The following is a 25,750-nucleotide window of genomic DNA, read 5'->3' as shown; positions in this document are numbered from 1 at the left end:
CGGCGGCCCGTTGCGGCCTCCGCGCTGCTGGCAACTCTCTCCTCAGCCAGCCCTGCTCGGAGTGCCCCCCCCTCTCCGCTCACGCCCCCGGACTCACTGTTTTGGGGCTCCGCTGGCCGCCGGGGTCGACCTTCCCGGAGCGTCCTCCCGCTCCGCGGCGCTCTCCTCCGCGCTGGTGGGCCGGGGCGAGGAGCGAGCAGAGCCCCCCCGCAGGCCACCGCACGTCTCCGCGGGCTGCTTCCTGGGGGCGCCTTCTCAGATGGGGGCCTCCAATCAATCCGCGCCCCGCGGCGCCGCCCCCCTCTGGCTCCCGCCGCAACACGCTGCAGGCCCGCAGGCCGCGTCGGCCGTGCCAGCCGCCCCTCCTCCTGTACTCGGGGCCGCGCTGCAGCACTCCCCTTCACGCCGCAGCTGCTCCGCTCCTCTGCCGCCGGCGCTCTTCTTGGACCTCCGGAGAGTCGCGAGGGCTCGGGCAGCGCCCGCAGCGAAGCGCTAGCGGGGTGGTGGGCGCCTACCCTATTTTCGGGTCCGAGGAGCGCCGTCGGCACAACTACTCAGTGCCGGCGGCCATCTTGGAATCCCCAGCTGGACATTTCTAATAAATATCCCATTCGGTCCGATTACAGTGAACAAGGGAAGCAGGGGTGTCCCCCGTGACCTAAACAATAAATGTTTTTTAAACAATTTAAAAAAAAAAAAAAAGGAACCTGCAGCGCCGGTTCCCATGCACGTAAGTGAAGGGAACAAATGTCACAGAGGGATGCCGACAAGGGATTCAGGGGGCAGGGGGGATGGTGTGGGTTACCAGAAATGTCCAGAGAAAACCAAAAGTAATTCTTCTCCCTCAGACATTTCTGAATCGGTTAAATCATGGACAACCATGAGGAATAGCATAATCCTTGGTAAATAACATTAACCTATCTTGAAAACTAGCAATATTCACATATAACAGATACAATTGTAATTCAATCCCTCTTTCTTCTTTCACCCCTCTCTGCCTATGCAATACACAAGAGCACTGAATGAGCACTGGATACAATATTGTGGTAGTCAACAGTATCTTTATAAGGACATATATAAACAAACCCCTATGTACACGATACCAACTATGAATATGTTATTGTGAAATCAATAAATAAAATGAACAGACAATACTTTTGAATATGTGGGACAATAGTATATAGTTGATCACTGATAAGAATGTCAAAGATTTTTTGATTTTGATATCACAACTTTGAATGAGACTTGCAAAGGTTTTCATATTTTGATTTCAAAATAATAATTTTTGATGGCAACTGTATAGGTTCTATGCCTTGAATTGGGTGAAACCCAAGTAGGTGCACCACTAGGACAATGTTGCCACTTTGAAGGTACTTTTGAAATAGGTATATATGTTACATTTATGAGGGTACATGCATATGTGATGTACGTACAATAATAATAAATACACAAGGTATAAGGACACTTTTGAAGTAGTGATTCATCCAAAACAAAGACTGAGCGCTTATTACCTAATCATCTAGGCCTAACTGTTTATTTCAAGGGAACTGTCTAGTGAATTACAGTCCAAACTAGGTACTTGCAGCTTGTCTACCGGCTGTTCCTAATAGGAAGAAAGTCATTTTAATAATACAACAAGGAGTAGGTGCTGGGCTTAATATTTACTCCCTTCTCTTTATTTATAGACCAGAGCCTTGGTTTACTCTCCTGCCAAAGTCTGTGGGTGTTGCTTAAATATGCAAAGCTCATATTTCTCACTGTTCAGTGTTAATCTTCCCACCCTGGGTCCCAGATCCCCTTCGTGTAATTATTCTGCCTCTTCGATGTCTCATACGACTTGCCTCCAATCTTCTGCCCTCTCTGGGTCTCCCCAACCTTGGGACAACCACTGTGGTACCTTTAGTGTATGGGCCGACCCCCCTCTGGTTGCTTGTGGGTTTCCCAGGGGCTTCTGCGGCTCCCTGGGCTTTCCCGGTGTCTTCGATGACCTTCTGCGTGCTTCTTCTGCTGTTCGACATCCGTCTCGATGCAATGTCGCGGCACCGACAAGCAGCTTCCCTTCACTCCGGTCTGCTTTCCATGCTGCGAGCACGGTTCTCTCTGGGATGCAATGTTCTTCTACCCCTGGCCGGGCTCTGTGTATCTGAAGCCTTTCATGGTCCGCATCGGACCAAGAACGAAGACGCCATCCTGCAGTTCCGTCTCTGCCTTTGAATGACAGAGGGCCAATCGGGTTCATGCAGAGGCTAGAGTGAGTACTGACGTTCGTGTTGGTAATCATCATTACTCGCAGCCTCTTTCTCATGCCAGTAGTTATTACCTGGGATGTATTACAACAATCCATGGCCATGCGGGTTTCAGGTAATGTGGAGAAGGATGGGTTTTTAGGGATGGTGGAGGGGGGAAAGGCATATTGTGTTGGCCCAGGCTGGTCACTACTCTCAATGGGGTCCTCCCTCCCCATGAGATCCTCCTGCTGAGCACCAACCCCAGGGAGACTACCAGGTAGCAGTCTCGCCTCACTGGCCTCCTGGAAAGAGGTTCCCCTACCTAAAGCAGTGAAGACACCTTGATTCGTCACACCTATAGTTTTCTGGAAATGTGACTAAAAAAGGTCCTGACCTTCGCCACCAGTGGACATTGTTTCAAAGATTTGAAAATATGCAATCAGTCAATTTTTTATTTTTTATTGTAACATAGTTTATACAAACTTGAATTACTCATTTCAGTTAAATAATTAATTAAACCTAATCTCAATCATTCCAATTTTCATTACTTAACATATGTCAACTCCATTCTGTATCTCAATAGTTAGAACATCAAAGAAGGTCAATTAAACCAAAAACAACTGATTCTTAGTGAGATTCAAAAGAAGAAGAATCCAAGTAGGAAAAGTACCAAAATGCAATCTAAAAAGGACAAATAATATCTTTGTTGTCAGATATCAGGAGGTTCTTTCTACTGAGGTGACGACTTCACCTTTCAGAATCTTATCTAGAAAGTCTACTACTGCACATGTTAGTAAGACATGATTGCTCGAAAGCATCATATACCAACAATCGTCCATGTTGCCGTTTAGTAGAGCATATTTTCCTAAATAAACAGATCTTGTAGTAGTTAGTTTCGAGCATTCAATAATCAGATGTTTTAAGGACTCGACCTCAATCACTTTTATAATGAAACACAAAAAAGGCACATGGCACAAACATCCATCTATTGCAACTTACCTCATCTTTTTTCTTCATTATCACTGCAAATACTTTGGTTTGATTGTCCGTTTCCTGGGAAAGGCGATAATGACCAAACAAGATTGCATCAGTTCTGAAAGGTTAAAAGGAAGCAATTCAAATAGAAGTCTGAAAGTAACACTGGGTTGGTATCAAGATACAAGATACCTTAGTTGAACAAAGGACATCCAGGTTAAGTGAAAGCACAGAAACATTTCCTTCATTTACTCTATAAAACACAATTCCACAGTTGGTTGTGCAAAACCTTTGCCTATTCCCCATGTAATAGAATGAAAAGAGAAACAGCGGTCAGAAAGAGATGTTGAACACACAGAGAGCAGTTGTGCAGATGATTTCTGAGAGCTATGTGTGTGAACTTGTGCTGCTATGCACAGCAACCAAACCGACTCCTGGAAACTACAATGAGGTGAGTTCAAATTACCTGAAAGGAAATGAAGTGTATTTTGGTGCCAAAATATCTGCATCCAATTTGGAAATAATTAACTCCAGCTCCCACGTTTTAGCCATAGTTTTGGCTTACAATGGAAAAATACATCTATGTATGCCAACATGTATTCCTAAAGGAACAAATGGATTTAGAAAAAAATATGCAAATGAAACAAATCGTTTCATGAGAAAAAGAATATTTATTAGGAAAACGAATCAATTTCTGAAAAAAAGCAGTTATTTCAAAACCTACATCACATTGTGAAGAATCCTACAGATCCCTCCCTAAACCCCTGCCTAAAGTATCCTCCCAGGTGGCCAGGGAAAGGCAGACGCTGCCTGATCCTGACCTTGGGGTGGTGTACCGCGGCAGCATCACCTGGGAGGAGACAAGGCCCAGGATGGTGAGGAGATCCTGTGGGATAAGACGCAGTATGTGTCCTTTGAGAGGGAACACCTTTCAAGATTGCCAAAGTAAGTAATGGCTAATTGACATCATGATGTATCTGAACTACACACAAAATCTGTGGCTCTGGGCACAAATACCTGGGCGCACCTGTGTGGACGCCCTGTGTGAACGGGCTGTTGTGTGGCTGACCTCCTGAGAGAATTATTACGGAATTGCTACGGTGCATGAATTGAGGAAAATTTTCGAAGCTCCATTGAACCTGCCCACACTTCCCACAATCATTTTTCAACACCAATGCTTGCGCCATTGAGAGTGTGCCTGTGTGGAAGCCCTGTGTGAAAGGGATGTTCTGTGGCTGTTCAGTGCTGGGGAGGGCAGGTGAGCAATTTTGCTACTATACCAATATACCATATATTCACATACATATTTCATATTGTTTTCTAACTAGATCCTCTTCCACCCATTTTGTCAACAAAGGCTCTTTCAATTAATAGAGATATTAGTTCACTTTCTCATGCATGCGGAAAACATCTTGTGCCGTCCTTTACACGTTGAAAACCAACATGCCTTCTAACTTAAAAAAGCTCCAATTAATAGAGCGGCTGAAACGCACACCGTGTAAAGAGAGACAACCCTTGCACTCCCATAAGGACTCAACATCTATATCGAAGAATAGGGCTTACTCGGCATCTGTCGATATACGCTCCTTTTACTCGAACAGTCCCAACAAAAATGATATGAATACTGAAATCAAAAATGCGGACACTAACAAAACTATACTAGAGTGCGAGGGATCTTACAATACCAATCATACTAGTACCGATGTGAGTGATCGCACAATGACACGTTTAATAGCCTCACTGGCTAACGAGTGAACACTATGGAACTCCTACATATGAACCAGTTAAACCGGCAAATGATATTGTGTTACCCATTTCAAAGCCGTGGCTGTCTAACGCAAATTACCTACTCAATTTTTATACACCTGTGTGAGATTGCACGAACCAGAACGCTTTAAATCATTATGAATCATTAGCGGCAGAACCAGTTTCATACCCTGAGTTGCAACATCATTTACCCAGTATCACTCATTTAATAACTGAATTTAGTGACTTACCAATTGTTCAACCAACACAACGACATGACATGACTCATTTTACACCGCCGACAAACTCGGAATTAACGAGCAAGAATTAGCCCATCATCTTACACTGTCGCAATCACCAATCATGTTTGCGACGGCAGCTCCTAATTCATCACCCCTTTCAATTACATTTTCAGAGCGTTCACTTCAAAGAGAAGCTGTCACCAATAGATCTCAGTTGAGCTCTACATCAAAGAATCCATTGCTTCAGACTACTTTAACGTCTATGAATTTAGCGTTAACGGCAAAGATCAAACTTTATGAGTCTGTCGATACAAGGCAAAACATGCCTTCAGAGCTTTTAAATAACATTTTAGTACAACAACTAGAAACTAATCGAATCTCATCTAAATCAGAGACTTCTGATGGTCACCAACTCCAGAAACCAATGAACACTTACTCAGATTGTTCAATCAAACTTCATACGAATTTGGCGACCCAGACTAATGTACCTTCTCGAACGACAACAGCTGAAGGCATAATAGAGATTAAAGACAGTAAATCTCCTATAAATTAACCTCTATTACTTGTCGAAACCACAGCGGCAAACACAACTGACCTTGAGACGACAAAAGCACAAGATGTAATCTGCTTGGACCCAAGAGTGGATTTTGACATATTTTCTAAGCCGACATGTGGCTCTCACCAAGAAGGCGAAATTTCCAGTGCAACTGAAAAAAACTAAAAACTAAACCCAAACCTGTGCTGTGCATGATTTTACTTGCCTGTAACTATCGAATGTGACCCACCCAGCCCTGCGTTGTACCTGAATTTTACTGGCCTGTAACTACCTAATGTGATCCACTCAGCCCTGCGCTGTGCCTGAATTTTTCTTACCTATAACCACCTCATGAAACCCACCCAGCCATGTGCTATGCATGATTTTACATGCCTGTAAATACCTAATGTGATCCACCCAGCCCTGCGCTGTACCTGAATTTTACTTGCCAGTAATCTTGCACAACCCTGTGCCTGCAACTACCTAATGTGACCCACCCAGCCCTGCGCGGTGCATGAATTTACTTGCCTGTAACTACCTAATGTGACCCAGCCAGCCCTGCGCTGTACCTGAGTTTTACCTGCCTGTAACTACCTAATGGTGACCCACCCAGCCCTGTGCTGTGCCTGAATTTTACTTGCCTGTAACTACCTAATGTGACCCACCCAGTCCTGCTCTGTACCTGAATTTGACCTACCTCTAATGACCAAATGTGACCATACGCTTTCTGTAACTAGCGCTTAGATCCCTCTGGGTTTTGTGCGCTGAAATAAATGTAAAAATACATTTAAAAAAATAATTCTAATCAGGTCTGACTTTCATGAGCAAAAGCAATTAGAGCAAGTGTTTAATTTCTTTCAGTGAAGGCAATCTTTGTGCTGAAGGATATGTTAAATATATGGCCCTCTGTGAGGGATGCATTTGTCAGACCATAACCTCCAGAGCTAAATCCCTGAAAGTCCAAGCTTACAGAGCACCCTGCAATGACACTAGTGATGGAGACACTCCTATCTGGAAGCGGACAAAAGGCACATTAATGTTTGATGGTCGTCAGATGTTATGTTAGGTCTTGTTTTTTTATTAAGCACATATCCCCAACAAGTGGCCTCCTAGCACTGAGGAGTTAATAATTGCTGTAGAATTGTGAAGGCTGTGACAAAAGAGAATATCCTTTAAAATAAGCATAAAAGAGGGTGTGGCCAGCCAGGGGGTGTGGCCAGCCGTGGACGCCATCGGAGGCCTCCTCGGTGAGCTCCGAGACTCCTTTCCCTTCCCACGGCCCTAAAACCCGTAATAAGATTTAATCGCCCAAAGAAACAGCTCTTAGGGTGTCGGAGGAGCGTGGGCGCGGACTGTGTAACTCTGGCGAGCAGCGGAGCCCATATGAAGGAGTAACAAGACTAAAAGTGAGGAGCCCAGTGGTCCAAGCCAAAATGGTGGTCGAGACGGCGAGACTATCCGCGACATCTGCAAGTGCATTCACCGCCCTCAGATAAAGACACGTGCGAAAGAAGAGATCAGCCGGGCGGATCCCTAAACGTATGGGGGACACCCGGTCCTGAGCTGCAGACCGTGAACGAAGAACTGTGGCCCTGAACCTGGAGCAGAAGCGCTGCGATGAAAGATCCCCCCCCCAATCCCGCAAGCCCCGCGGACCGTCTCCCTTCTGTCGGGTCCAGAGGAGGATCCCGACAAGAAAGCGGGTAAGGAGATGGAGGGCGGCAGGGACTAGCACGGGAGAAAGTAATAGCCGCGCTGCCCAGGACACACCGAGAGGCCACACGCAATCCTGGCACAGATTTCAAATGCCTCATGAGACGCTGTGCAGGCAACGAGGGGTGCGGACACCAGCACAACGCACAGCAGCCAGAGCGGCCCTGCACCCCAGCGGGGACCCAAGGCACTAGTTGCTGCCTGATGAATGCAGTGGCGTCTGGGCGGCCGCTCAGCCTGGGGCAGGCATCTATCACCCATTAACGTGCCTCCGAGGGGGAAAAAGAAAGTAGAATCTTGGCGACACACCCGATTAATACACAGAGACTGGCATGAGCACGCGCCAGAGGAGGGCTGCCGGAACCGAACTCGAGCTGCCTCAAGATACCTGAAGGGCATCGCCCCGAGTCTTCTGGAGCGTACCAGCAGGCAACATCTGTGAAAGGAATGGGAAGCAAAAATCAGTAATATCTGGGCAACCACCCGGATTCCAGTGAATCGCGGCCTCTTGGTAATTGGATTTGTGGGAAAAGTGGCAACTGTCTGAAGCAGAAGAGAGCCAGGTGGAAAATTCTTAAGTAGCCATACCTGGGTAGGAACGTGTAGCAGGGGCTGCAACAGGGCGAAGGGAGTACACCGCTCCACTGCACAGCACCAGGGGGCAAATAATCCAGAAGTTAGACAGTGGCAAAAGGCCCTCAAAAGGGGGCGGAGAGAAGGAGCTGGGTGGGCCCACGGGGATTGCACCATAAAGGTGATGAATGAACCCTGAAACACAGCGGGCATGTTAACAACATCGATAAGGAGCCATACATAACTCTGGAAAAGGACTGCCCTTGATGGGGGACAGGGGTGAAGACCGGCCAGGGGGAAATATCGGCAACAACATAAGACACGGCTGGGCAGATCTTAACTGGGACTGAAATCAAGAACACTGCTCTACATCAAACACTAAACAATATGTCCAAGCAGACAACGAAATCAAAAGGGTCAGGGCTCCGGAGACATCAATGCCCTGATGCAGACCGCAGAAAATCAGAAACGTAATCCACTGCAGGCAATGGGCCAGATACACACTCTGCCACCACCCGGAGGGGTCAGTAGACTGAGGACCCACCTATCCGAAAATCAGACTTGCTGGCAATGTTACAAGAGCTTAAAAAAGACATTGAAGACAGTGCAGCTGACCTGGCCAAATCTATCCCTGACCTTAACAAAGGGGTCCTGGCGGTAGAAAAGAGGATCTACGAGGTTGAAACAGTGGTAACGGAACAAGGCCATGAACATGAAATATTAGCTAATAGAGTGCATGAGCTTGAACTTGACCAGCAAATGGAGCGCGTCCAGAGTAAACAGGAGGATGCAGAAAACAGGTCCAGGCGAAATAACATCCGGATCCGTGGAATCCCGAAGTCGGTAATGGACTCTGATCTACAACAATATGCGACAGACCTGTTGCAACAAATCCTGGGCACGGGAGAGAATGGGGAAATCATATTGGAACGGACGCACAGGGTCTACTCCGCATATCAACTTAATAAAAACCTAACTCCTGATGTACTAACCCAGATACATCTGTTCCAACTGAAGGAAGACATCATGCGGGCTGCTCGGAAGAAGGAACCTCTAAGTTTCCGATCTACACCAATTCAGCCATTTCAAGACCTGGCCCAAACAACGCTCATTAGGAGAAAACGGCTGAGGGTTGTCACAGACTGGCTGAGATCCAGGGATGTGCGGTACCAATGGGGATATCCGACATGCCTTCGTTTTGAATGGAAAGGCCCGAGGTTCACTGTCACAAAGGAGGAAGACATGGACAAACTTATGCGGGAGGAAGAAGGAGACGACAACACCGACAAGGAGGGAGCCTTACCCTCGGGGACGCAATAAAGAATCCAAACCCACAGACCCCACTTGAACAACTGCCCGGAAGGCTGGGAAAAGCTCATTAGAAACAGAGGGTCGAAAGTGATGGGGGAGAGGTCCAACTCTTGGGCGCAGCTTCCTGCAATGTTGGGCGTATAAGAATTGATTCTAACAGCTTTTGGAAAGGAAAAAGGGGTGTGCGGGGGAGGGTCGGATCCCAATTTTCCCGGGTGAATAATGGACCCGGTGAATCACTGTGGTAACAGCACAGTGAGAGTTCCATGCGAAAGTTCAAGTTTGGGAGTTGGGGGTGGGGGGAGGGAGTTATGTTTTCTGGGGTGAAGCTATACACGGCACAAGTACAATACCTAAAATAGTGACGGGTTCGAGTGCGTTAAGTGGGGCAAGATGCCAAGGTACAATAATAGCCGATTTAACATTTGTTTCATTAAATGTCCAGGGGCTTAACTCCCCAATCAAACGGAAATCCATGATAAATAGATTGAGGGATATGCAAGCTTTGGTGGTATGGATGCAGGAAACACACCTACTCCCAGAGGATGAGCACAGGTTAAGGCACAGGACCTTCCCTGTGCAATATCTAGCCTCCAGTGGGACAAAAAAACGGGGAGAGGGCATCTTGTTGGCAAAGGGTATCAGTTTTGAGAAGCAATTTATGAAGAAGGACCCGGAAGGCCGCTACTTGATATTGGGGGGGAAGTTGATGGGTCAACAGGTCACGCTGATTTCGATTTATGCTCCTAATGAAAAGCAAGACCAATTCTTATTAAGTCTGCTGCCCAAAATTGCACAATGGGGAGTGGGACAGATTTTGATTGGGGGCGACTTTAACGGAGTGATGGACGCTGCAATGGACAAACCCCTCCCAGCCACCCCTGTGACCACGCGTTTAGACAGGCACTAGCTAAATTTATAAGGGAATTACACCTATTAGAAACATGGCAATTCTTTCACCCACAAGAGAGGGTGTATACCCGCTACTCAGCGGTACACAAGGGTCACTCCCGCATTAATATGGTGCTCATCTCGGATACGCTGGTCCCACAAGTCACAGGCCTAGAAATTGGAGTGAGGTGCCTATCGGACCATGCCCCGGTCCTCTTAAAGCTGGAACCAAGTAACCATCGGCAGCAGTCCCACAAACCATGGCGTCTAAACAAGGTGGTACTGAGAGATATAACCATAAGAGCAGGAATAGAGCAGGCCTTACAGAATTATTTTCAAGAAAATGTGACACTGGGAGTCGACTGGTCTACCATTTGGGATGCCAGCAAAGCGGTAGTAAGGGGTGAATTTATCACGCAGACATCGAACTACATTAAGAGCCGTGAGAGGGTGAGGCGGGACATGGAGGCCAAAGTAACAAAGGCTGAGGCGGAATATAAAGATAGAGGATCACAGAAAGCATGGCGAGAATTAAAACGGGTCAGGGCGGTCCTAGAAACTCATTTAGCGGACAAAGCTGCACACTTTTATTATATAAATGGGGGCAAGGCCAACCGATTTCTCGCAGCCAAATTGAGACAACAGAAGCTCCGGAATCGTATAGTCCAACTTCAAAATGGAGACGGGGACTTGGTGAGGGGGGGAGAAAGAATTAGGAGGCCTTACTCTCATACTACACCGATAAGCTGAAAGGGGAAGATCTTGAGAGGGAAACACAGAAATATTGTGCGGCAAATTAACGACTCACACAGGCAAATGCTAGATGCACCCATAACGGAGGAAGTAGGGGAGGCTATAGGTGCATTAAAACGGCACAAATCCCCGGGTCTAGATGGGCTAAGCAATGCATACTACAAAACATTTAGGGCCACCTTAGCGGACCCCTAACAAACCTGTTTAATTTCATTAGGGATACGGGCGAGCCTCTGGAGATATGAGCCCGGCGACTACAGTGCCATTATTGAAACTAGATAGGGACCCACTGGACTGCGCAAGTTATCGCCCTATCTCACTATTAAATGGGGATGCAAAAATCTATTCCTTGGTCCTGGCCCGGAGGTTGGCAGTTGTCCTCCCGGAGATAATCCACCCAGACCAGGTGGGCTTCGTGAAGGGGCGGCACACCTACGATAATATTCGCAGGGCCATAGACACGATAGATTGGGGATGAAGGACGGAGCAGAGGTTCTCGGTAATAGTGCTGGATGCCTCCAGCGCTTTCGATAGCCTGCATTGGGGATTTCTGCAACTAGCCCTGGAAAGATTTGGGTGTGGGCCGATCTTCACCCGCATGGTGCTGGCCAAGTTCGCACAGCCATCCACACGATTAATGATCAATGGGCGGCTCCAGAGAGTATTCCTATCCAGAAGGGCACGAGGCAGGGGTGCCCATTGTTACCTCTGATCTTTGCTATGGCTCTGGAGCCGTTCGCACAGAAGGCCCGTAACGATCTGAGAATTCAGGGGGTGGAAGTAGGCGCCAGGGGACACCAGAAGGTAGCTCTTTATGCAGATGACGCTCTCATGCTCCTGAAGGACACTGCAAACTCACTACCGATGGCCATAGAACTACTAGAGGAATCTGCGAAGGTCTCAGGGTTTCACATCAATTATCCCAAGTCCAAGGCTCTTAACATTACTGAAAGGGCGGAACAAATTATAGAATGGGAGAACCAATACCGTCTGAAATGGGAACATAAGTTGGTAAAATACCTGGGAATACAATTGACCCCCAAGTATGACAGACTATACGGGGCTAATATCCCGGACCTACTGAAAACATTGGCAAGGGACCTAAAATGCTGAGACATGCAGGAGTTGTCAAGACTGGCACGTATAGTAGCGGTTAAAATGATCCTGCTTCCCAAGTTTCTGTATGGGGTAGGCACCCTCCCAATACGCATCCCAGGCCCAACTATCCAAAAATTACAGAAGGAGGTGATTGCCTTTTTCCTGGAGGGGTTAAGGGGGGGGGGAGAAACCAAGAGTTCCAAAAAAAAGTATTATTTAGACCACAAGCCCTGGGGGGGACTGGGGGTTCCAGAAATTCATAGGTATTTATGGGCAGAACAGATGGCACCAATGCTACAACGGCCATCGGGGAAGGTCAAAACCGATGGGCAGCCTTAGAAAGTGAAGCAACCAAGACACCCCTGTAGAACCGAGGCTTCCTTGCCGCACGACACAGAGGCAAATGAAGTACACTACTGAAACAACTAAGGCCATCCTATGGTACTGGGACAAAGCACTGAGGGGTAGGAAGTTAAAAGTGGGGGGGTGGACCTCTCACACCGGTTGCTTATAACCCAGACTTCACCCCAGGGATGCAAGCCGATTTTTGGGTACATTGGAGGGGGGGGGGGTTAGGGAACAAACCTTGGTATTGAAAGACTTTTATGCAGAGGGGGCACCCTTAACATTTGAAGGCTATGAGGCTAAATTCGACATACCGGAGTGTGAGCGATTTCACTATATCCAACTCAGACATTGGGTTTCGAACACAAGGGTCCGGGAGGGGGCAACTAGGGCCCCGATAGGGTTGGAGCTTATGGTACAGGAGGGCCAGCCTGACAAAGGGATATCCAAACTGTATCGACTGATGGGGGTGGTGGACCCGGAAGAGAACCTTTCATACATGCAGAGATGGGAGGCAGATGTGGGGAGACCACTCTCCGGGGAAACCTGGTGCCACATATGGCATAGAGCTGCTAAAAGCTCCAAATGTGCTTCAATCAAGGAGGCGGCATACAAACTTTGTCTGCGATGGTACATGACACCCGTACGCATGCATTCCATTAACCCGGAATATCCTGCGTCCTGCTGGAGAAACTGTGGGCAACCTGTGGATCTAATCCACATGCGGTGGTCCTGCCAAGTGGCAGAGACCTACTGGAAGGAGATCTTGAGTCATATCAAAGAGATAACAGGGGAGCAGCTTCCCTTTGACCCGCTTGTTTTACTGGGAGAGGCAGTCGAAGGATGCTTCGCGAATTCTGGGTCCACAGCTACCCTTATCACTCACATGCTAAGCGTGGCCAGAATCACTTTGGCGCAAGCATGGAAGACTAAGCAAGGACCAGTGGTAGCCATCTGGTGGGTGAGACTGTGGGGTGTAATGGCTATGGAAAAAGTAACGGCGATAGCCCATGGTTTTTATTCAAAATATCTGAACACTTGGTTGCCATTACATGAATTTACAGATGACAAGGAACAGATGTATTTCAAACCTAGGCTTCTCCGTACAATTTCTGTTATTTGATAATGCGAACTCTGAGCAGGAAGAGCGACTCAACCTGTTGAACACTCAAAAACTCGAAAAGTGCAATTCTTCACCCAAATGTTGGAGGGGTTATGTTTGGGGGGGAGGTGGGGATGGGGCTGGGGGGGAGGGGGAGGAAGTTCAACAATTATTACTTACGAACAAAAGGAACTAAACACTTGGAATGGGGGAAAAAAAAGGGAAGACATGGGCGAAGCTATTGTGTATTATATTCTTATGCGCACATGTCTATAATATATGCTCTTGAAAATTAAATAAAGTTGTTAAATAAAAATTGGCATAAAAGAGATGAGTTTTAAATATTGTTTAAATGCACAGAAATGTTACATTTTTCGTCAAAGATAGAGGCAAAGTATTCCAAATATCCAAGAGGGCCAAATAACAAAAGGTCCTGCCACCCTAGGTTAAGATTTGCACATCTCAGCGTTACAGCAAGTAGATGATTAGCTAAACTGATTTGTTGAGGGTGGGGCAGCGTATTATGCAACCAATTTCTGAAGAAAAGTGGGTCCTTGTTGACAAAAATAATTACGCCCCTCTCACCCCTCCCCCCGCCCCCCCCCCGAGTGCCTTGAGCCTTCTATTTAAATCTGGATACAACCAGAAGGCAATGACGGTCCCTTAGGACAGGCATAATATGTTCTCTATCTCTTAAACCGGTATGATAGCACAGCAAGTTGAGTGTTCGCTCCTGATATCTGTGTGCAGCCTGCTGGGGCAGGCCAAATCCTGGCAAAGTAACTCAGAGTTTCATCCTTCCGAGGTCGATAAATTGATTACCAATCTGTTTGATAATGTCATCTGTTATTTCAGCGCTACGAGACCCATGGGTGTGTAGCGCTATATAAATAATAAATATTATTATGTTAAATACTTGTCTTGCTGTAGCATTTTGTAAACTTGCAGTCTTTTTAACATATAAGCTGGCAGGCCCAAACGAACAATTAGCATGGTCTAACCTAGACAGGACCAAGGCCAGAACTGGCATTCTAGTTGGGTTCAGGAATAGAAAGATAGGCTTTAGTATAAAAAGGTTAAAAAAAACATGAAAAGGCCACAAATCAGAGTGCCATAGATCTAGATTAGCTTTAACAACCAGAATATCAGTATTGGAAGGATCCAATTTCAATAGGTTGAGAGCCAGGCTTCGATGGATAGCCATCAGAAAAGCTTCAAAAGTATAGACAGTTTTGCAAATATTCTGGCTGACCACTTGCTCAGTCACATGTCCTTTTCCATACATTCCAGACCAATCCATTTACCTAGATCAATTTATTCCAGGTAGGTCTATTGCCCCCGACGTAAGGCAACTCCTTTGTGTTCTTTCACAGCTTTACTTATAGACTCAGGAAGTTGTCCATTGTTTGCAGTTGGGAAAACGTTTTTGATTCTGGGTAGTGGCAGTCTCATTTGGGAGTTCTAGAGAAGATGGACTTTTTCCTTTAGGCAGTTAAAATGTTTTATATGGAGCCTAGAGCAAGAGTATGTGTAGTGGACCACCAGGGCATTTGTCTTTTGGTCATGGGACCTGGCAAGGATGTCCTCTCCCCTCTTATTTGCTCTTTCCTTGGAGTTCCATAGTTCAAGTGATGCATGCTTATCGCAGGCTCAAACAGGAAGGAAATCGGGCAGTAATCTCATATGAGGACTATATCCCCTGATATATTTAAGACTCCTGTGCACAATCTGTTGCCCATCACTCGTGAGATAGCTAGATTTTGTGAATAGTCCACTCTTCAGATAAATTGGTCAAAGGCGTATGCTTCTTCACTTACAGATTCCACTCAAGGGTCTGCAGGAGTAGAGCCCATCTTTTTTTTTATTTTCTTTTTTTATTCAGCTGTACTACAGCTTTTTTATTTTTTCTTAACTTTATTTCCATTTTCGACAATAAAGAAAATATTACATATGTAGAAACAGCAGATGGATCAGGAATATACTGCCAAATACATTTCATTAAAAGCTTCGACCAAAGAAACAATCACATATCCGTCAAAGCCTATGCACATGTAACAACCCAACATACACATCCACAAAAAACAACATAGAACAAAACACAAACACACACCCCCACGATATAATTCGAGACTAGATACAACCTCCACAGGCCCCATTAACCCAAGCAGCCTTCACCCATAAAGATCATTGAAGTTCCCCCATTGTTCATCATAGCATATTTCTTCGTGCAATCTACAGAACATAGTCTTTTCGTAGGCAGAAATAACTTGTACATCAAAAATCCAGTCCTGTACCAAAGGTTTCTTCCTCGTCTTCCAGACTTTCAATATCTGATTAAATCGCGTTACCTATTTAGACTAGTTGACAATGGCGATTACGAGATGGGCTGTTTTGCCACTTTCGGTCTCCTTTCGAATACATTGCATTTTTTCCAGCTTAACCCCTTCTTCGAATGGGGCAACCATCTTTTATTAAGAAACTTCGCTCTCCCGGTTCATCTGATTTGACATCCAGCTTCTCCTAGGATCAGTTTGGATTGTTGCACATTAGGGCTTGAAGGGAGATTATTTTGCCCACATGTCTCCAAGGAACGCAAGTCTGCCTGCCCCTAGTCGCTCCATTCCCTCTTTCTCTGAGGCAAAGATGTTGAGGATTGTCTGTTTCATCCAGTGCAGTATATGGTACTCGCACGGAAGAAGCAGTTTTGTAAAAGGCATACAGCTTTTTATTATACTCCTGAGATCCTGCTGTGGAACACCAAGTGTTTGGCCCCCTCCTGTTATCCATCACTGAATAGGCTGTGATAAGCGTTGGGCATTAGATACATTGCAGATATGGACCCGGAGGGACCATTTGTATTGCGAGAGGCATTTAAGGATAAGGAGGTAGCTGGTTAAATTGCAATTCTCCAATGCTTTTGCATTCCCAAAGCATTCCGGGCATGTTGGCCTAGTTTCCGTCTGGAACCTCTGGATTCCCTGCTGCTGAGGTACATTCTGAATGCAGAGGGTTGTAAACATATTGCGTCTACCCAGTGCTCCAGATAAGATTTGGAAGTGGGAGCATTTTACTCCGTAGTTTTTAAAGTTGGGAGTAAAATTATTTTTTTAGGGAGTAAAAATGTAATTCCAATTCCCAATGGGATTATTTTATACGTGAGTAATATGATTTAATTCTATAACTGAAATGTTTTTGTAATAATTATTTATTTGTACCTAGTTATTTATGCACATAAAAAGATACACGTTTACTTCTTCCCATCAGGCAGTATTAATAGTAGTTTCTTCCTGTATTGCTACGTGCACTACGGGTCCAAACATAGCTAGGGAGGTGTGTGGGTGAAAGCAGGGGCACCATTTTCCATGTGTCTGATTCCTACTTTTTGTTGGGAGTATTTGTCTATTTTTAGGGAGTAAAAGTGGCCGATAAACCTTATTCAATGATACATGCCGCTTTTCCACTTCAGGCGTCAATTACTAGCTGTAAGTGGGAGAGAGATCTGGAGAGTATCCAAAGTGATGGACAATTGACTTGCATTTGCATATATTCAAAAGCTGTATCCCTCAACTCCAAACAATGGTGGATTCATGTAAAATTCCTAGATTGGGTGTAATTTACACTGGTCAGGCAGGCAGACTTTGTGCACAGGATCAGTTTGTGCTGCTGTAGATGCAGTTGCAATCAGGGTACTTTTATTCATATGCTTTTCGAATGTCCTGAGGTCCATTATTTTTTATCAGATGACATCTATATTATTTTTTATCAGATGGCATCTATGAGTTGAACAGCATTTTTGGCTTCTCGCTGCTTTTACCCAGAGTAGGTTGTATGTTAGTGGGCTTCCAGAGGCACCCAAGAAACAGGTCTAGGTTCATAGGCTTAGACCACTGCTGGTGAATCGCTGCATATTGTTAACTTGGAAGGGCGGTGGGTTTCATGGGCTCTCAAAAAGGTTTCCTAACCTAATATGGTGTAACACATGGTACAAGTTACTTACCTGTAACTGTTGTTCTCCCGCATGGGTCTGGCATGGAGTCACATGCACATGAATGTTCCCCATCAGGCCAGAACTACGCAGTAAAAAAGAAACCAGTTTGCTTTAAAAGCTTCAAAACTGCCTTTCTCTCATTAACCAATCACTGGAGACTGGGTCCTACTGCACACATCCAATGACGACAGTCTCCCTAAACCCCACAACTGGCGGCCATCTTCAGATTCGAGGGCACATGAGGTGCCAGTATGAACCCATAAGAGCCACAGTGGGGAAGGAGGGAGGGTTCGCAAGTGAATCCATGCCAGACGCATGTTGGAGAACAACAGTTACAGGTAAGTAACTTGTACCTTCTCCAGTACAGGGCCTGGCATGCATTCACAGGCTCTTAATTTTAAATACGATTATACAGCAGTACAGATACACAACCATGGGAGGTGGCAAGGCTCAACAGAAGTACAACCACTTACCCCTGGAACATGCTCACCTCAAAACAAACAGGTTGCGCAGCACAGCCTTGACTCCTCCATGGAATCCGGGTCGACGCCATAGAACCTTGTGAAGGTGTGTGTAGATCTCCACGTAGCAGCCCTACAAATGTCCAGCAGGGGAACCCCAGAGAGAAGAACAAGTTACTTACCAAACTGATAACGTTCTTTCGATGGGATGTTCCTCCGACGTATTCCACATCTGTTGTGTCCCACAGCTGTGCCCTTTGGAAACTTTTCAGCAGAGGGTGACCTGCGTCGATGGCATCGTGCCGATGTCCCTCGAGGGCCTCTGTCGAGGGTCGACATCACCCGATGTTATATATAGGACGCACGGTGCCCGTTGACTCAGTTTAGTTTTTTCCCCTCAGAACGTGACACACCAGTCTCCTGCCAGTATAACAGCCTATAGCCTTGCGGAAAGGAAGCTGCAATCACAGAGGAAATTCTCCAGAGGTGCAGGCTGGGAGGGCGATGTGGAATACGTCGGTGGAACATCCCATCGAAAGAACGTTACCAGTTAGGTAAGTAACTTGTTCTTCGAAGGGATTGTGTCCGCCGACGTATTCCACATCTATGACAGATTCTCAAAGCAGTACCACACTTATGGAGGAGGGAAAGAATTTAGAATGTAAACTTTAGAGTGCCCAATCAAATGGCTGAATAGAGGACTGCCTTACCAAAGGCCAAATCCTGCCCATGGATGGAGTCCAGGGAATAGTGCTTAACAAAAGTATGGACAGAGGCCCATGTGGCTGCTTCACAAACATTGCGAATAGGAACACCCCTTTGTAGAGCAGTGGAGGCAGCCACACCCCTAGTAGAGTGAGCCCGTAAGCCTACCGGAGGGTCCTTCCCCGCCAAACGGTAGCATTCAGAGATAGTCAAAACAATCCAGCTGGACAAGGTCTGTTTGGAAACAGCCTGACCCAAGCGGTGTCCAGAATAACCTACAAAGAGCTGATCGTCCACTCTGACCCGGGACATCCCTGAAAGATAAAAGCTCAAAGCTCTCCTCGGATCCAACCTATGGAGCCTCTCCTCTTCCTTACGAGGATGCGCAGGAGGATAAAAATCCGGAAGAACCACGTTCTGGCTCAAATGAAATTCAGACACAACCTTCGGAAGAAAAGAAGGTCACACCCGCAGGACAACCCTGTCCTTATGGAAAACAGTGAAGGGTGGCTTGGCAGAAAGTGCCTGCAATTCAATCACTCTGCGTGTGTAAGTAACCGCAACTAAAAACAGTTTAAAAGACAACAGTCTCAGCGGACAAGAGTGTAAGGGCTCAAACGAAGCACCCATCAGGAACTTTAAAACCAAATTAAAATCCCAACCCGGCACCTGGAAAGGGGACGGTGGAAACAGACAGTCCTTTCAGAAACTGTGAAATCAAAGGAATCTTAAAGTAAGAACACTCTTCAGACAAGCGCTTGCATATAGACAGCGCCGTCAGGTAACCTTTAATGGTACCTACATGAAGGCCCCTGTGGGCCAAAGAAAGTAAGAAAGACAAAACCATAGGAATGGAACACAGAAAAGGATCCACATTTTGTCCTCTACACCAGTCACAGAACTTACGCCAACGGTACAGGGATTTTATTGCTGGCCGCCTGGCCGAAAGCAACACCTCCATCACAACATCCGGGAGGTTCCAATCCTTATATCTCAACCTTTATGATACCAAGCGTGAAGGTTGAGAGTCCTGACCTCTAGATGGAGAACCTGACTCCCCTCTCGCGAGAGCAGATCGTCTCGGTAGGGAAGACAGCAGGGAGGGCAGATGGACATTTCCAGAAGATCCGTTTACCATGCTCTCCTGGCCCAATCTGGAGCAATGAGGATCATGTGGGACTCTAACTCCGTAACACGTGAGGAATGACAGGGACTGGAGGAAACGCGTAGAGCAGTGGGAATGTCAATCCACCACGAACGCATCTCCTAAGGCACCTCTTGGAGAAAATTCCCTTGAGCAGAATCTCTCGCACTTCCGGTTGGCACTGGTGGTGAAGAGATCCACTTGCGGGGTTCCCCAAAGGGCAAAGATCTCCTAAGGACTGCCTGAGCCAACTCCCACTCATGAGAGACCGTTCTCTGCCTGATCAGAGAGTCCGCCGCCGCATGAACTGCCGAGATCAAAATTCCCTGCTGGATGGCCCAGAACCAGAGCTGCATTGCCTCTCTGCACAACGGGAGTGACCCTACCCCCCTTTTTTTGTTGAGGTAATTCATGGCCACTGTGTTGTCCGTCATGATCAGGACACTCTTCCCCCGCACAGACGGCAGAAAAGCCTTCAGGGCTAGCCTGACGGCCCTCAGCTTTAACTCCAATGGAGACCAACGACCGCTGGCGGTCAAGGCGTTGGCATGAGCGCCCCATCCTGTGAGGGAAGCATCCGCCACTACAGTCACCTCCAGCCATGGACGCATAGAAATTACCGAAAAAAAGTTCTACCTATACAAAAGGTCGTAAATGCATGACACCAAAGGTTCGAACACCAAAAGTTCGAACCTTTGGTGTCATGCATGTAAAATTTAACAAAAACACAGCGGGGGATGCAGACGTGTCCCCCGCAATACCCCGCTCACTACACTGTACAGTATAGTGAGCGGGGGGTTGCAGCGGGAAACCCCTGCAGCTGCCTGCAAAAAAACAAAAAGTAAATAAAAAGGACCCATCGGTGCTGGTTTCCGTTCACAAAAGTGAAAGGGAACTGGTGCAAGGTAAGTATGGTGTGCGTGGGGGTCTGTTGGGGATGTGGGTGGGTGTGGGTTTTGTAGTGTTTTTAATAATATGTTCGCATGGGAAATGTACGAGCAGTTTGTGTTCGTGCATTTCCCATGCAAACTTTTCCGTCGCTGTAAAAGAAGCTGCGGTCGGATCACACAGATCCGTCCAACATAGCCCCTATGTACTGGAGCTGTTGGGAAGGTGTCAGATGCAACTTCTTGAAATTGAGGGAGAAGCCCAGCCTGTGGAGGGAGCGACAGGTGAGACCGAGGTGAGCCAATGCTTGCTCGGTGGAGAGCACACGGATCAGCCATTCATCCAGGTAGGCGTAGAAATGAATCCTCCCTCGCCTGAGATACGCTGCCACCACCACCATGAGCTTGGTGAAGATCCTCGGGGCGGAGGTCAATCCAAATGGCAGAAACCGACAATGAAAGTGCAAGTCGCCAGCCGCAAACCTCAGGTACTTTCTGTGCTTGGGATGAATCGGCACATTTAAGTAAGCATCCTGTAGATCCAGAGACACCAACCAATCAGGAAGTTGAAGGGCCTGGAGGACTTGAGAAAGAGTAACCATCTTGAACTTGTCCTTCCTGAGAAGTTTTTTCAACCAATGCAAGTCCAGGATGGGTCTCGATCCCCCGTCTTTCAAACAGAAAAATAAGGGGAATGCCATCCCTTGTCCCTTTCCGCTACAGGCACCAGTTCTATAGCACCTTTCTCCAGCAGGGTCAAGATTTCCTGCACATGGAGCGGATCTGGAAGTTTCAAAGAGAGTTTCCCCGGTGGATTCTCGTGAGGCCGCTTTAGGAAGGGAAGGCAGTAACCGTGGGCTATTGTATCCAGTACCCACACATCCGAAGTAATGGCTTGCCACTATTCCAGATGCTGACACAGGCTGCCCCCCAACCGGTGACCCATGGGACATGACCTCATGACTGTTTTGGTGCAGCTGCAGCAGTGCCTGAAGGCAAAGAGCATGCCCATATCAAACACCCTACCCCTGACTCCGATAAAGCTTTCAAGAATGCTAATAAAACGATTAAAGCAGCCATCATCTCTTACAAAGCAAACGCTTATAACAAACGCACTAGTAATGCGGCAACGTCCTTTTTTGTTTCACTTTACTTGCGGTTGTCCGCGTATGTAGGGGCTCAGTGGATATGGGGAGGTGGTTTTAATTGTACCGTTGAACAGTTAATGGATAGGTCAGAAGGCAAGTTTCAGAAATGTGCTCCCTCAGCGAGGGCCCCGAGGGGATTGCTTGTGACTTTGCGATGACGGATGTATGGAGGGTGAGGGGCCGTTCCTATTCGAATTTCTCTGCCCCTCATGGGGTGCATACCCATCTTGACTATATTTATGTGGGGCGTGAGGTACTTGGGGAATACTATGAAGCAGCTTATCAAGCTAGAGTCCTTTCTAATCATGCTCAGCTGATGGTCATATGGCAAAAGGGAATGGGCAGGCCTGCGATCTATTCCTGGAGGTTAAGAGCGAGGGCTCTGCTAGACGTTGCATTCAGGGAGCATTTGAGGGGGCGATAGAGACCTTTGACACTAATTCGGTCAGCGTGGCTGATGCAGGCACCTTGTAGGAGGCCATTAAGGTAGTGGGTCGTGGGGAAGCAAATGGTACACTGGGTGGGCTACGGGAAGAGTTGCTGAACACCCTTACAACTATTGAGACAGCTATTGAACTATTGGAACGTAGGGATGAGGGAACTAGGAGGTGGGAGGGGGGAGTCTGGCAATTTAGTTGCACTGCAACAGAGAAGACAGAAGGGAAATGATCAGTGCCATACGGGATGAGCAGGGGGTCAGTTAGTACGGGACAGTATAGATTAATGCTGTCTTCTCCACATACTATGAAGCCCTATATTCCCCTGGAACGGAATCTGGTGATGCTGATGTTGCGGAGGCCCTGTATCACATAGCGAGACCATGCCTTGACATGGAGCCGAGGGAATTGTTGGATGCCCCACTCTTGGTGGAGACATTGCTGGAAGCTATGCAAACTTTGCGGAAAGGGGAAACCCCTGGCGCAGACTGTCTACCAGGGGAATTATACAAGGAATATGCCGAGATGTTGGCCCCCATGTTCCTTGATGCCCTAGAAGAGGCTTATGGGACAGGAGTCCTGCTTAGAAGTCTGTGGGAATCAATCATTGTCCCAGTACTCAAGCCAAATAAGCACCCGTTGGGTTGTGGCTCCTAGAGACCTCTTTCCATGGTCAACCAGGACTGTAAGATCCTCACGGCCTTACTAGCAACCAGACTAAAGGGAGTGATAGGTACTCTGGTCCACACAGACCAGACGTGGTATGTCCCTGGCAGGAACACTGCAAGGAATTTGAGGAGACTCCATCATATTATTGATGATCTGGTGAATTTGGATGTGGACTGTGCAGTTAAAGCACTCGATTCGGTGAGGTGGGACCGGTTATATGAGATTTTACGTTGTTTTGGCATGGAGAGGGCTTATTGTAGTGGGTGTGCCTGGTGTACATGGAACCAAGTGCCACAGTGAGGACCCGCAGGCAGAGTTCTAGTGGATGGGCATTGAAGAAGGGAACGAGGCAGGGTTGTCAGCTGTCCCCCCATGTTGTTTATTTTAGCCGTTGAGCCGCTTGTGGTGTACACGAGCTCAGAATACTTAGAAACGGGCATCTTGATCGACCGCGTTAGACATCGGATTTCATTATATGGGGAGGACAAGCTTCTCTATGTCTCGCACCCATAAGTTCATTTGCAGTACAACCTTGATGTAATAGATTGATTTGCGGATTAAGCTAGGGCTAAATCCTGCCCGTTTCCATTGGCAGGGATGTAAGGCCTCCATAGGAGCCAGTTGCCTCACCTAGACTTGAGCTGGGAAATTGATACTTTCTGATACGTAGGAGTAAATGTGAGGCATAGCTTTTACGCCTTGCATGTGCATAATACTGTAAGGGCCCTGGACGGTATACAGAAATCTGTAGCGTTTTGGAATAAGCTGCCTCTGTCACTGATGGGAAGGGTGGCACTTTTGAAAATGGTAGTGCAACCGCGTTTGCTTTATAATTTAGCGAATATTCCCTTCAATATTCCCAAAAGGTTGGTTATTGAGCTGGACTCTATTGTCCAGGCTTTCATCTGGAAAGGTCAGAGAAAACAGATTGCATCGAGTACGTTGTAGAGGGACTATGGGGGTGGGTTTATTAGACTCCCACATTTTGAGTTGTACTTCTTGGCGGGGCAGCTGCAGTTTGTCATGGATTGGCTGGCGGACGAGCGTCTCTTGACACTGGCCTGCTGCAGCTCTATATCCCATGTAATTGCCTGAAGGATGTTTTGTGGATCGAGGAGAGTGCATTTTTCGTGTTTGCCCCACCTTCTAGCACAGGGTAAGGTCGTGTGGCAGAGACTGTGGCGGCTTATGGGAACCCCAGAGCCCCATTCCCTGGAGATCCCCTTGGTGGTTTTGTCGGGTGGGCGACTTAAGTCGGTTTGAGAGGTTAGAAGACATTTGGAAACTAATGGGGTGGTTACAATAGGGGAATTAATGTCTGAAGGAAAGGTGATGGACTGAGTCGCTAATGCAGATCTTGTGTATACATAAGGGCCAATTTCTACTGCATATGGGTCTCATAAAGGAGATCTGGGAGAGATGGCCTGGCTTCCCTGAAGACATGGAACTGGATTGTCTTGGATACGCCCCGCTCAAACTGAGGAAACCCAAATAACGAGCACACCTTAACTCATGGTTTACGCCCCAGCTTACAGTGCTACGCAAAGAGAAACGCTCAGCAGAGTCACGCTGGAGAAGTCACCACTCCGACGCCCACAAGGACAGTTTTCTGATAGCCACCCTTAACTATAAAGAAGCTGTACTCCAGGCAAAAAAAGATTCTTATAATAACCGCATTATGTCAGCCCAGTCCAATACTAAGGAACTCTTTAATATCCTTAAGGAACTCGAGACACCGGCAACCCCCCCTGACTCTTGCTCCAAAGACAACACTTGGTGCACCAATATTCAGTCAGCACTCCTGGGTAAATTTGCTACCCTCCAATCTAAAATCAGGGACAAACAGAAATCCCTACAGCTTGACCAACCACCGACCACACCTACACTTAATACACATTTAACCTATCCGCATAAACCTTTCTCCTTCTCCCCACTCACTACTCTCGAAGTAGAAAACATCATAAACAATTTAAAACCTTCCAATTGCCAAGGCGACCCCTGCCCAGCACCTATTATCAAAGAAGCATCTCATGAGCTAGCCCCATTCATTACAGCATTCATAAATGCGTCTTTCAAGACGGGTATTGTCCCCGACAACCTAAAGGATCCATGGGTTATCCCACTCCTCACAAAACCCTCCCTTGACCCTAATATCCCAACTAACTTCAGACCTATCACTACGGTCCCATTCCTGCTCAAGTTCCTGGACCGCGCAGCCTACCGGCAGATTCAGGATTACCTCGAACTAAACAATCTCCTGGGCTTAAGACAATCAGGGTTCCGCCCTAAACATGGCACGGAGTCAGCTCTGATCGACTTGAAAACTCAGATGGAGTCACTGAAGAACAATGGGAAGCTAGCTCTTCTCCTTCTCCTCGATCTCTCTGCGGCTTTTGATCTGGTCAACCACCAAATACTCTGCCAGCATCTCAAATCCGCAGCCCACTTCTCCGACTCTGCCAATGCCTGGATCCACTCATTCCTGAGCAATAGATCCATGAGGGTCTTCTCACCGCTGGCATCAGCGGATCCCTCCCCCATTCACTGTGGCGTTCCTCAAGGCTCGTGTGTATCCCCTACGTTGTATAACGTATTCACCAAGCCCCTCTTCGATGTGCTTGACTATCTGGGTGTCTCCTACACTAACTACGCGGACGACACCCAGATACTCATCCCTATCACAGGAGACTACACAGCTGACACCAAAGCCCTTAACAATGTTTACTCGGTCATCCAAGCCTGGATGGCACAGCACGAACTTTGCCTTAACGATGATAAGACTGAGCTCTTACTTTTAGG

At 47.0% G+C, this 25,750-nt stretch overlaps 1 protein-coding gene across 4 annotated transcripts in view; it reads right to left on the bottom strand.

The window, feature by feature from the left end:
• The window catches only part of FBXO9 (F-box protein 9), a 1,471,688-nt gene that overhangs the window by 57,317 nt on the left and 1,388,621 nt on the right, over positions 1–25,750 (bottom strand). For all 4 annotated transcript variants that reach the window (XM_069606124.1, XM_069606121.1, XM_069606123.1 and 1 more), the window contains one exon: positions 3,228–3,321. In XM_069606124.1, coding sequence (XP_069462225.1) covers positions 3,228–3,321 — 94 coding nt within the window. The remainder of the gene's footprint in view (positions 1–3,227; positions 3,322–25,750) is intronic.

The sequence above is a fragment of the Ambystoma mexicanum genome, chromosome 4p (assembly GCF_040938575.1).
Source record: "Ambystoma mexicanum isolate Mex_15411 chromosome 4p, UKY_AmexF1_1, whole genome shotgun sequence".
Taxonomy (NCBI): domain Eukaryota; kingdom Metazoa; phylum Chordata; class Amphibia; order Caudata; family Ambystomatidae; genus Ambystoma; species Ambystoma mexicanum.
Note: the sequence above shows the minus strand (reverse complement) of the source record. Positions and strands in the feature narration are given on the sequence as shown.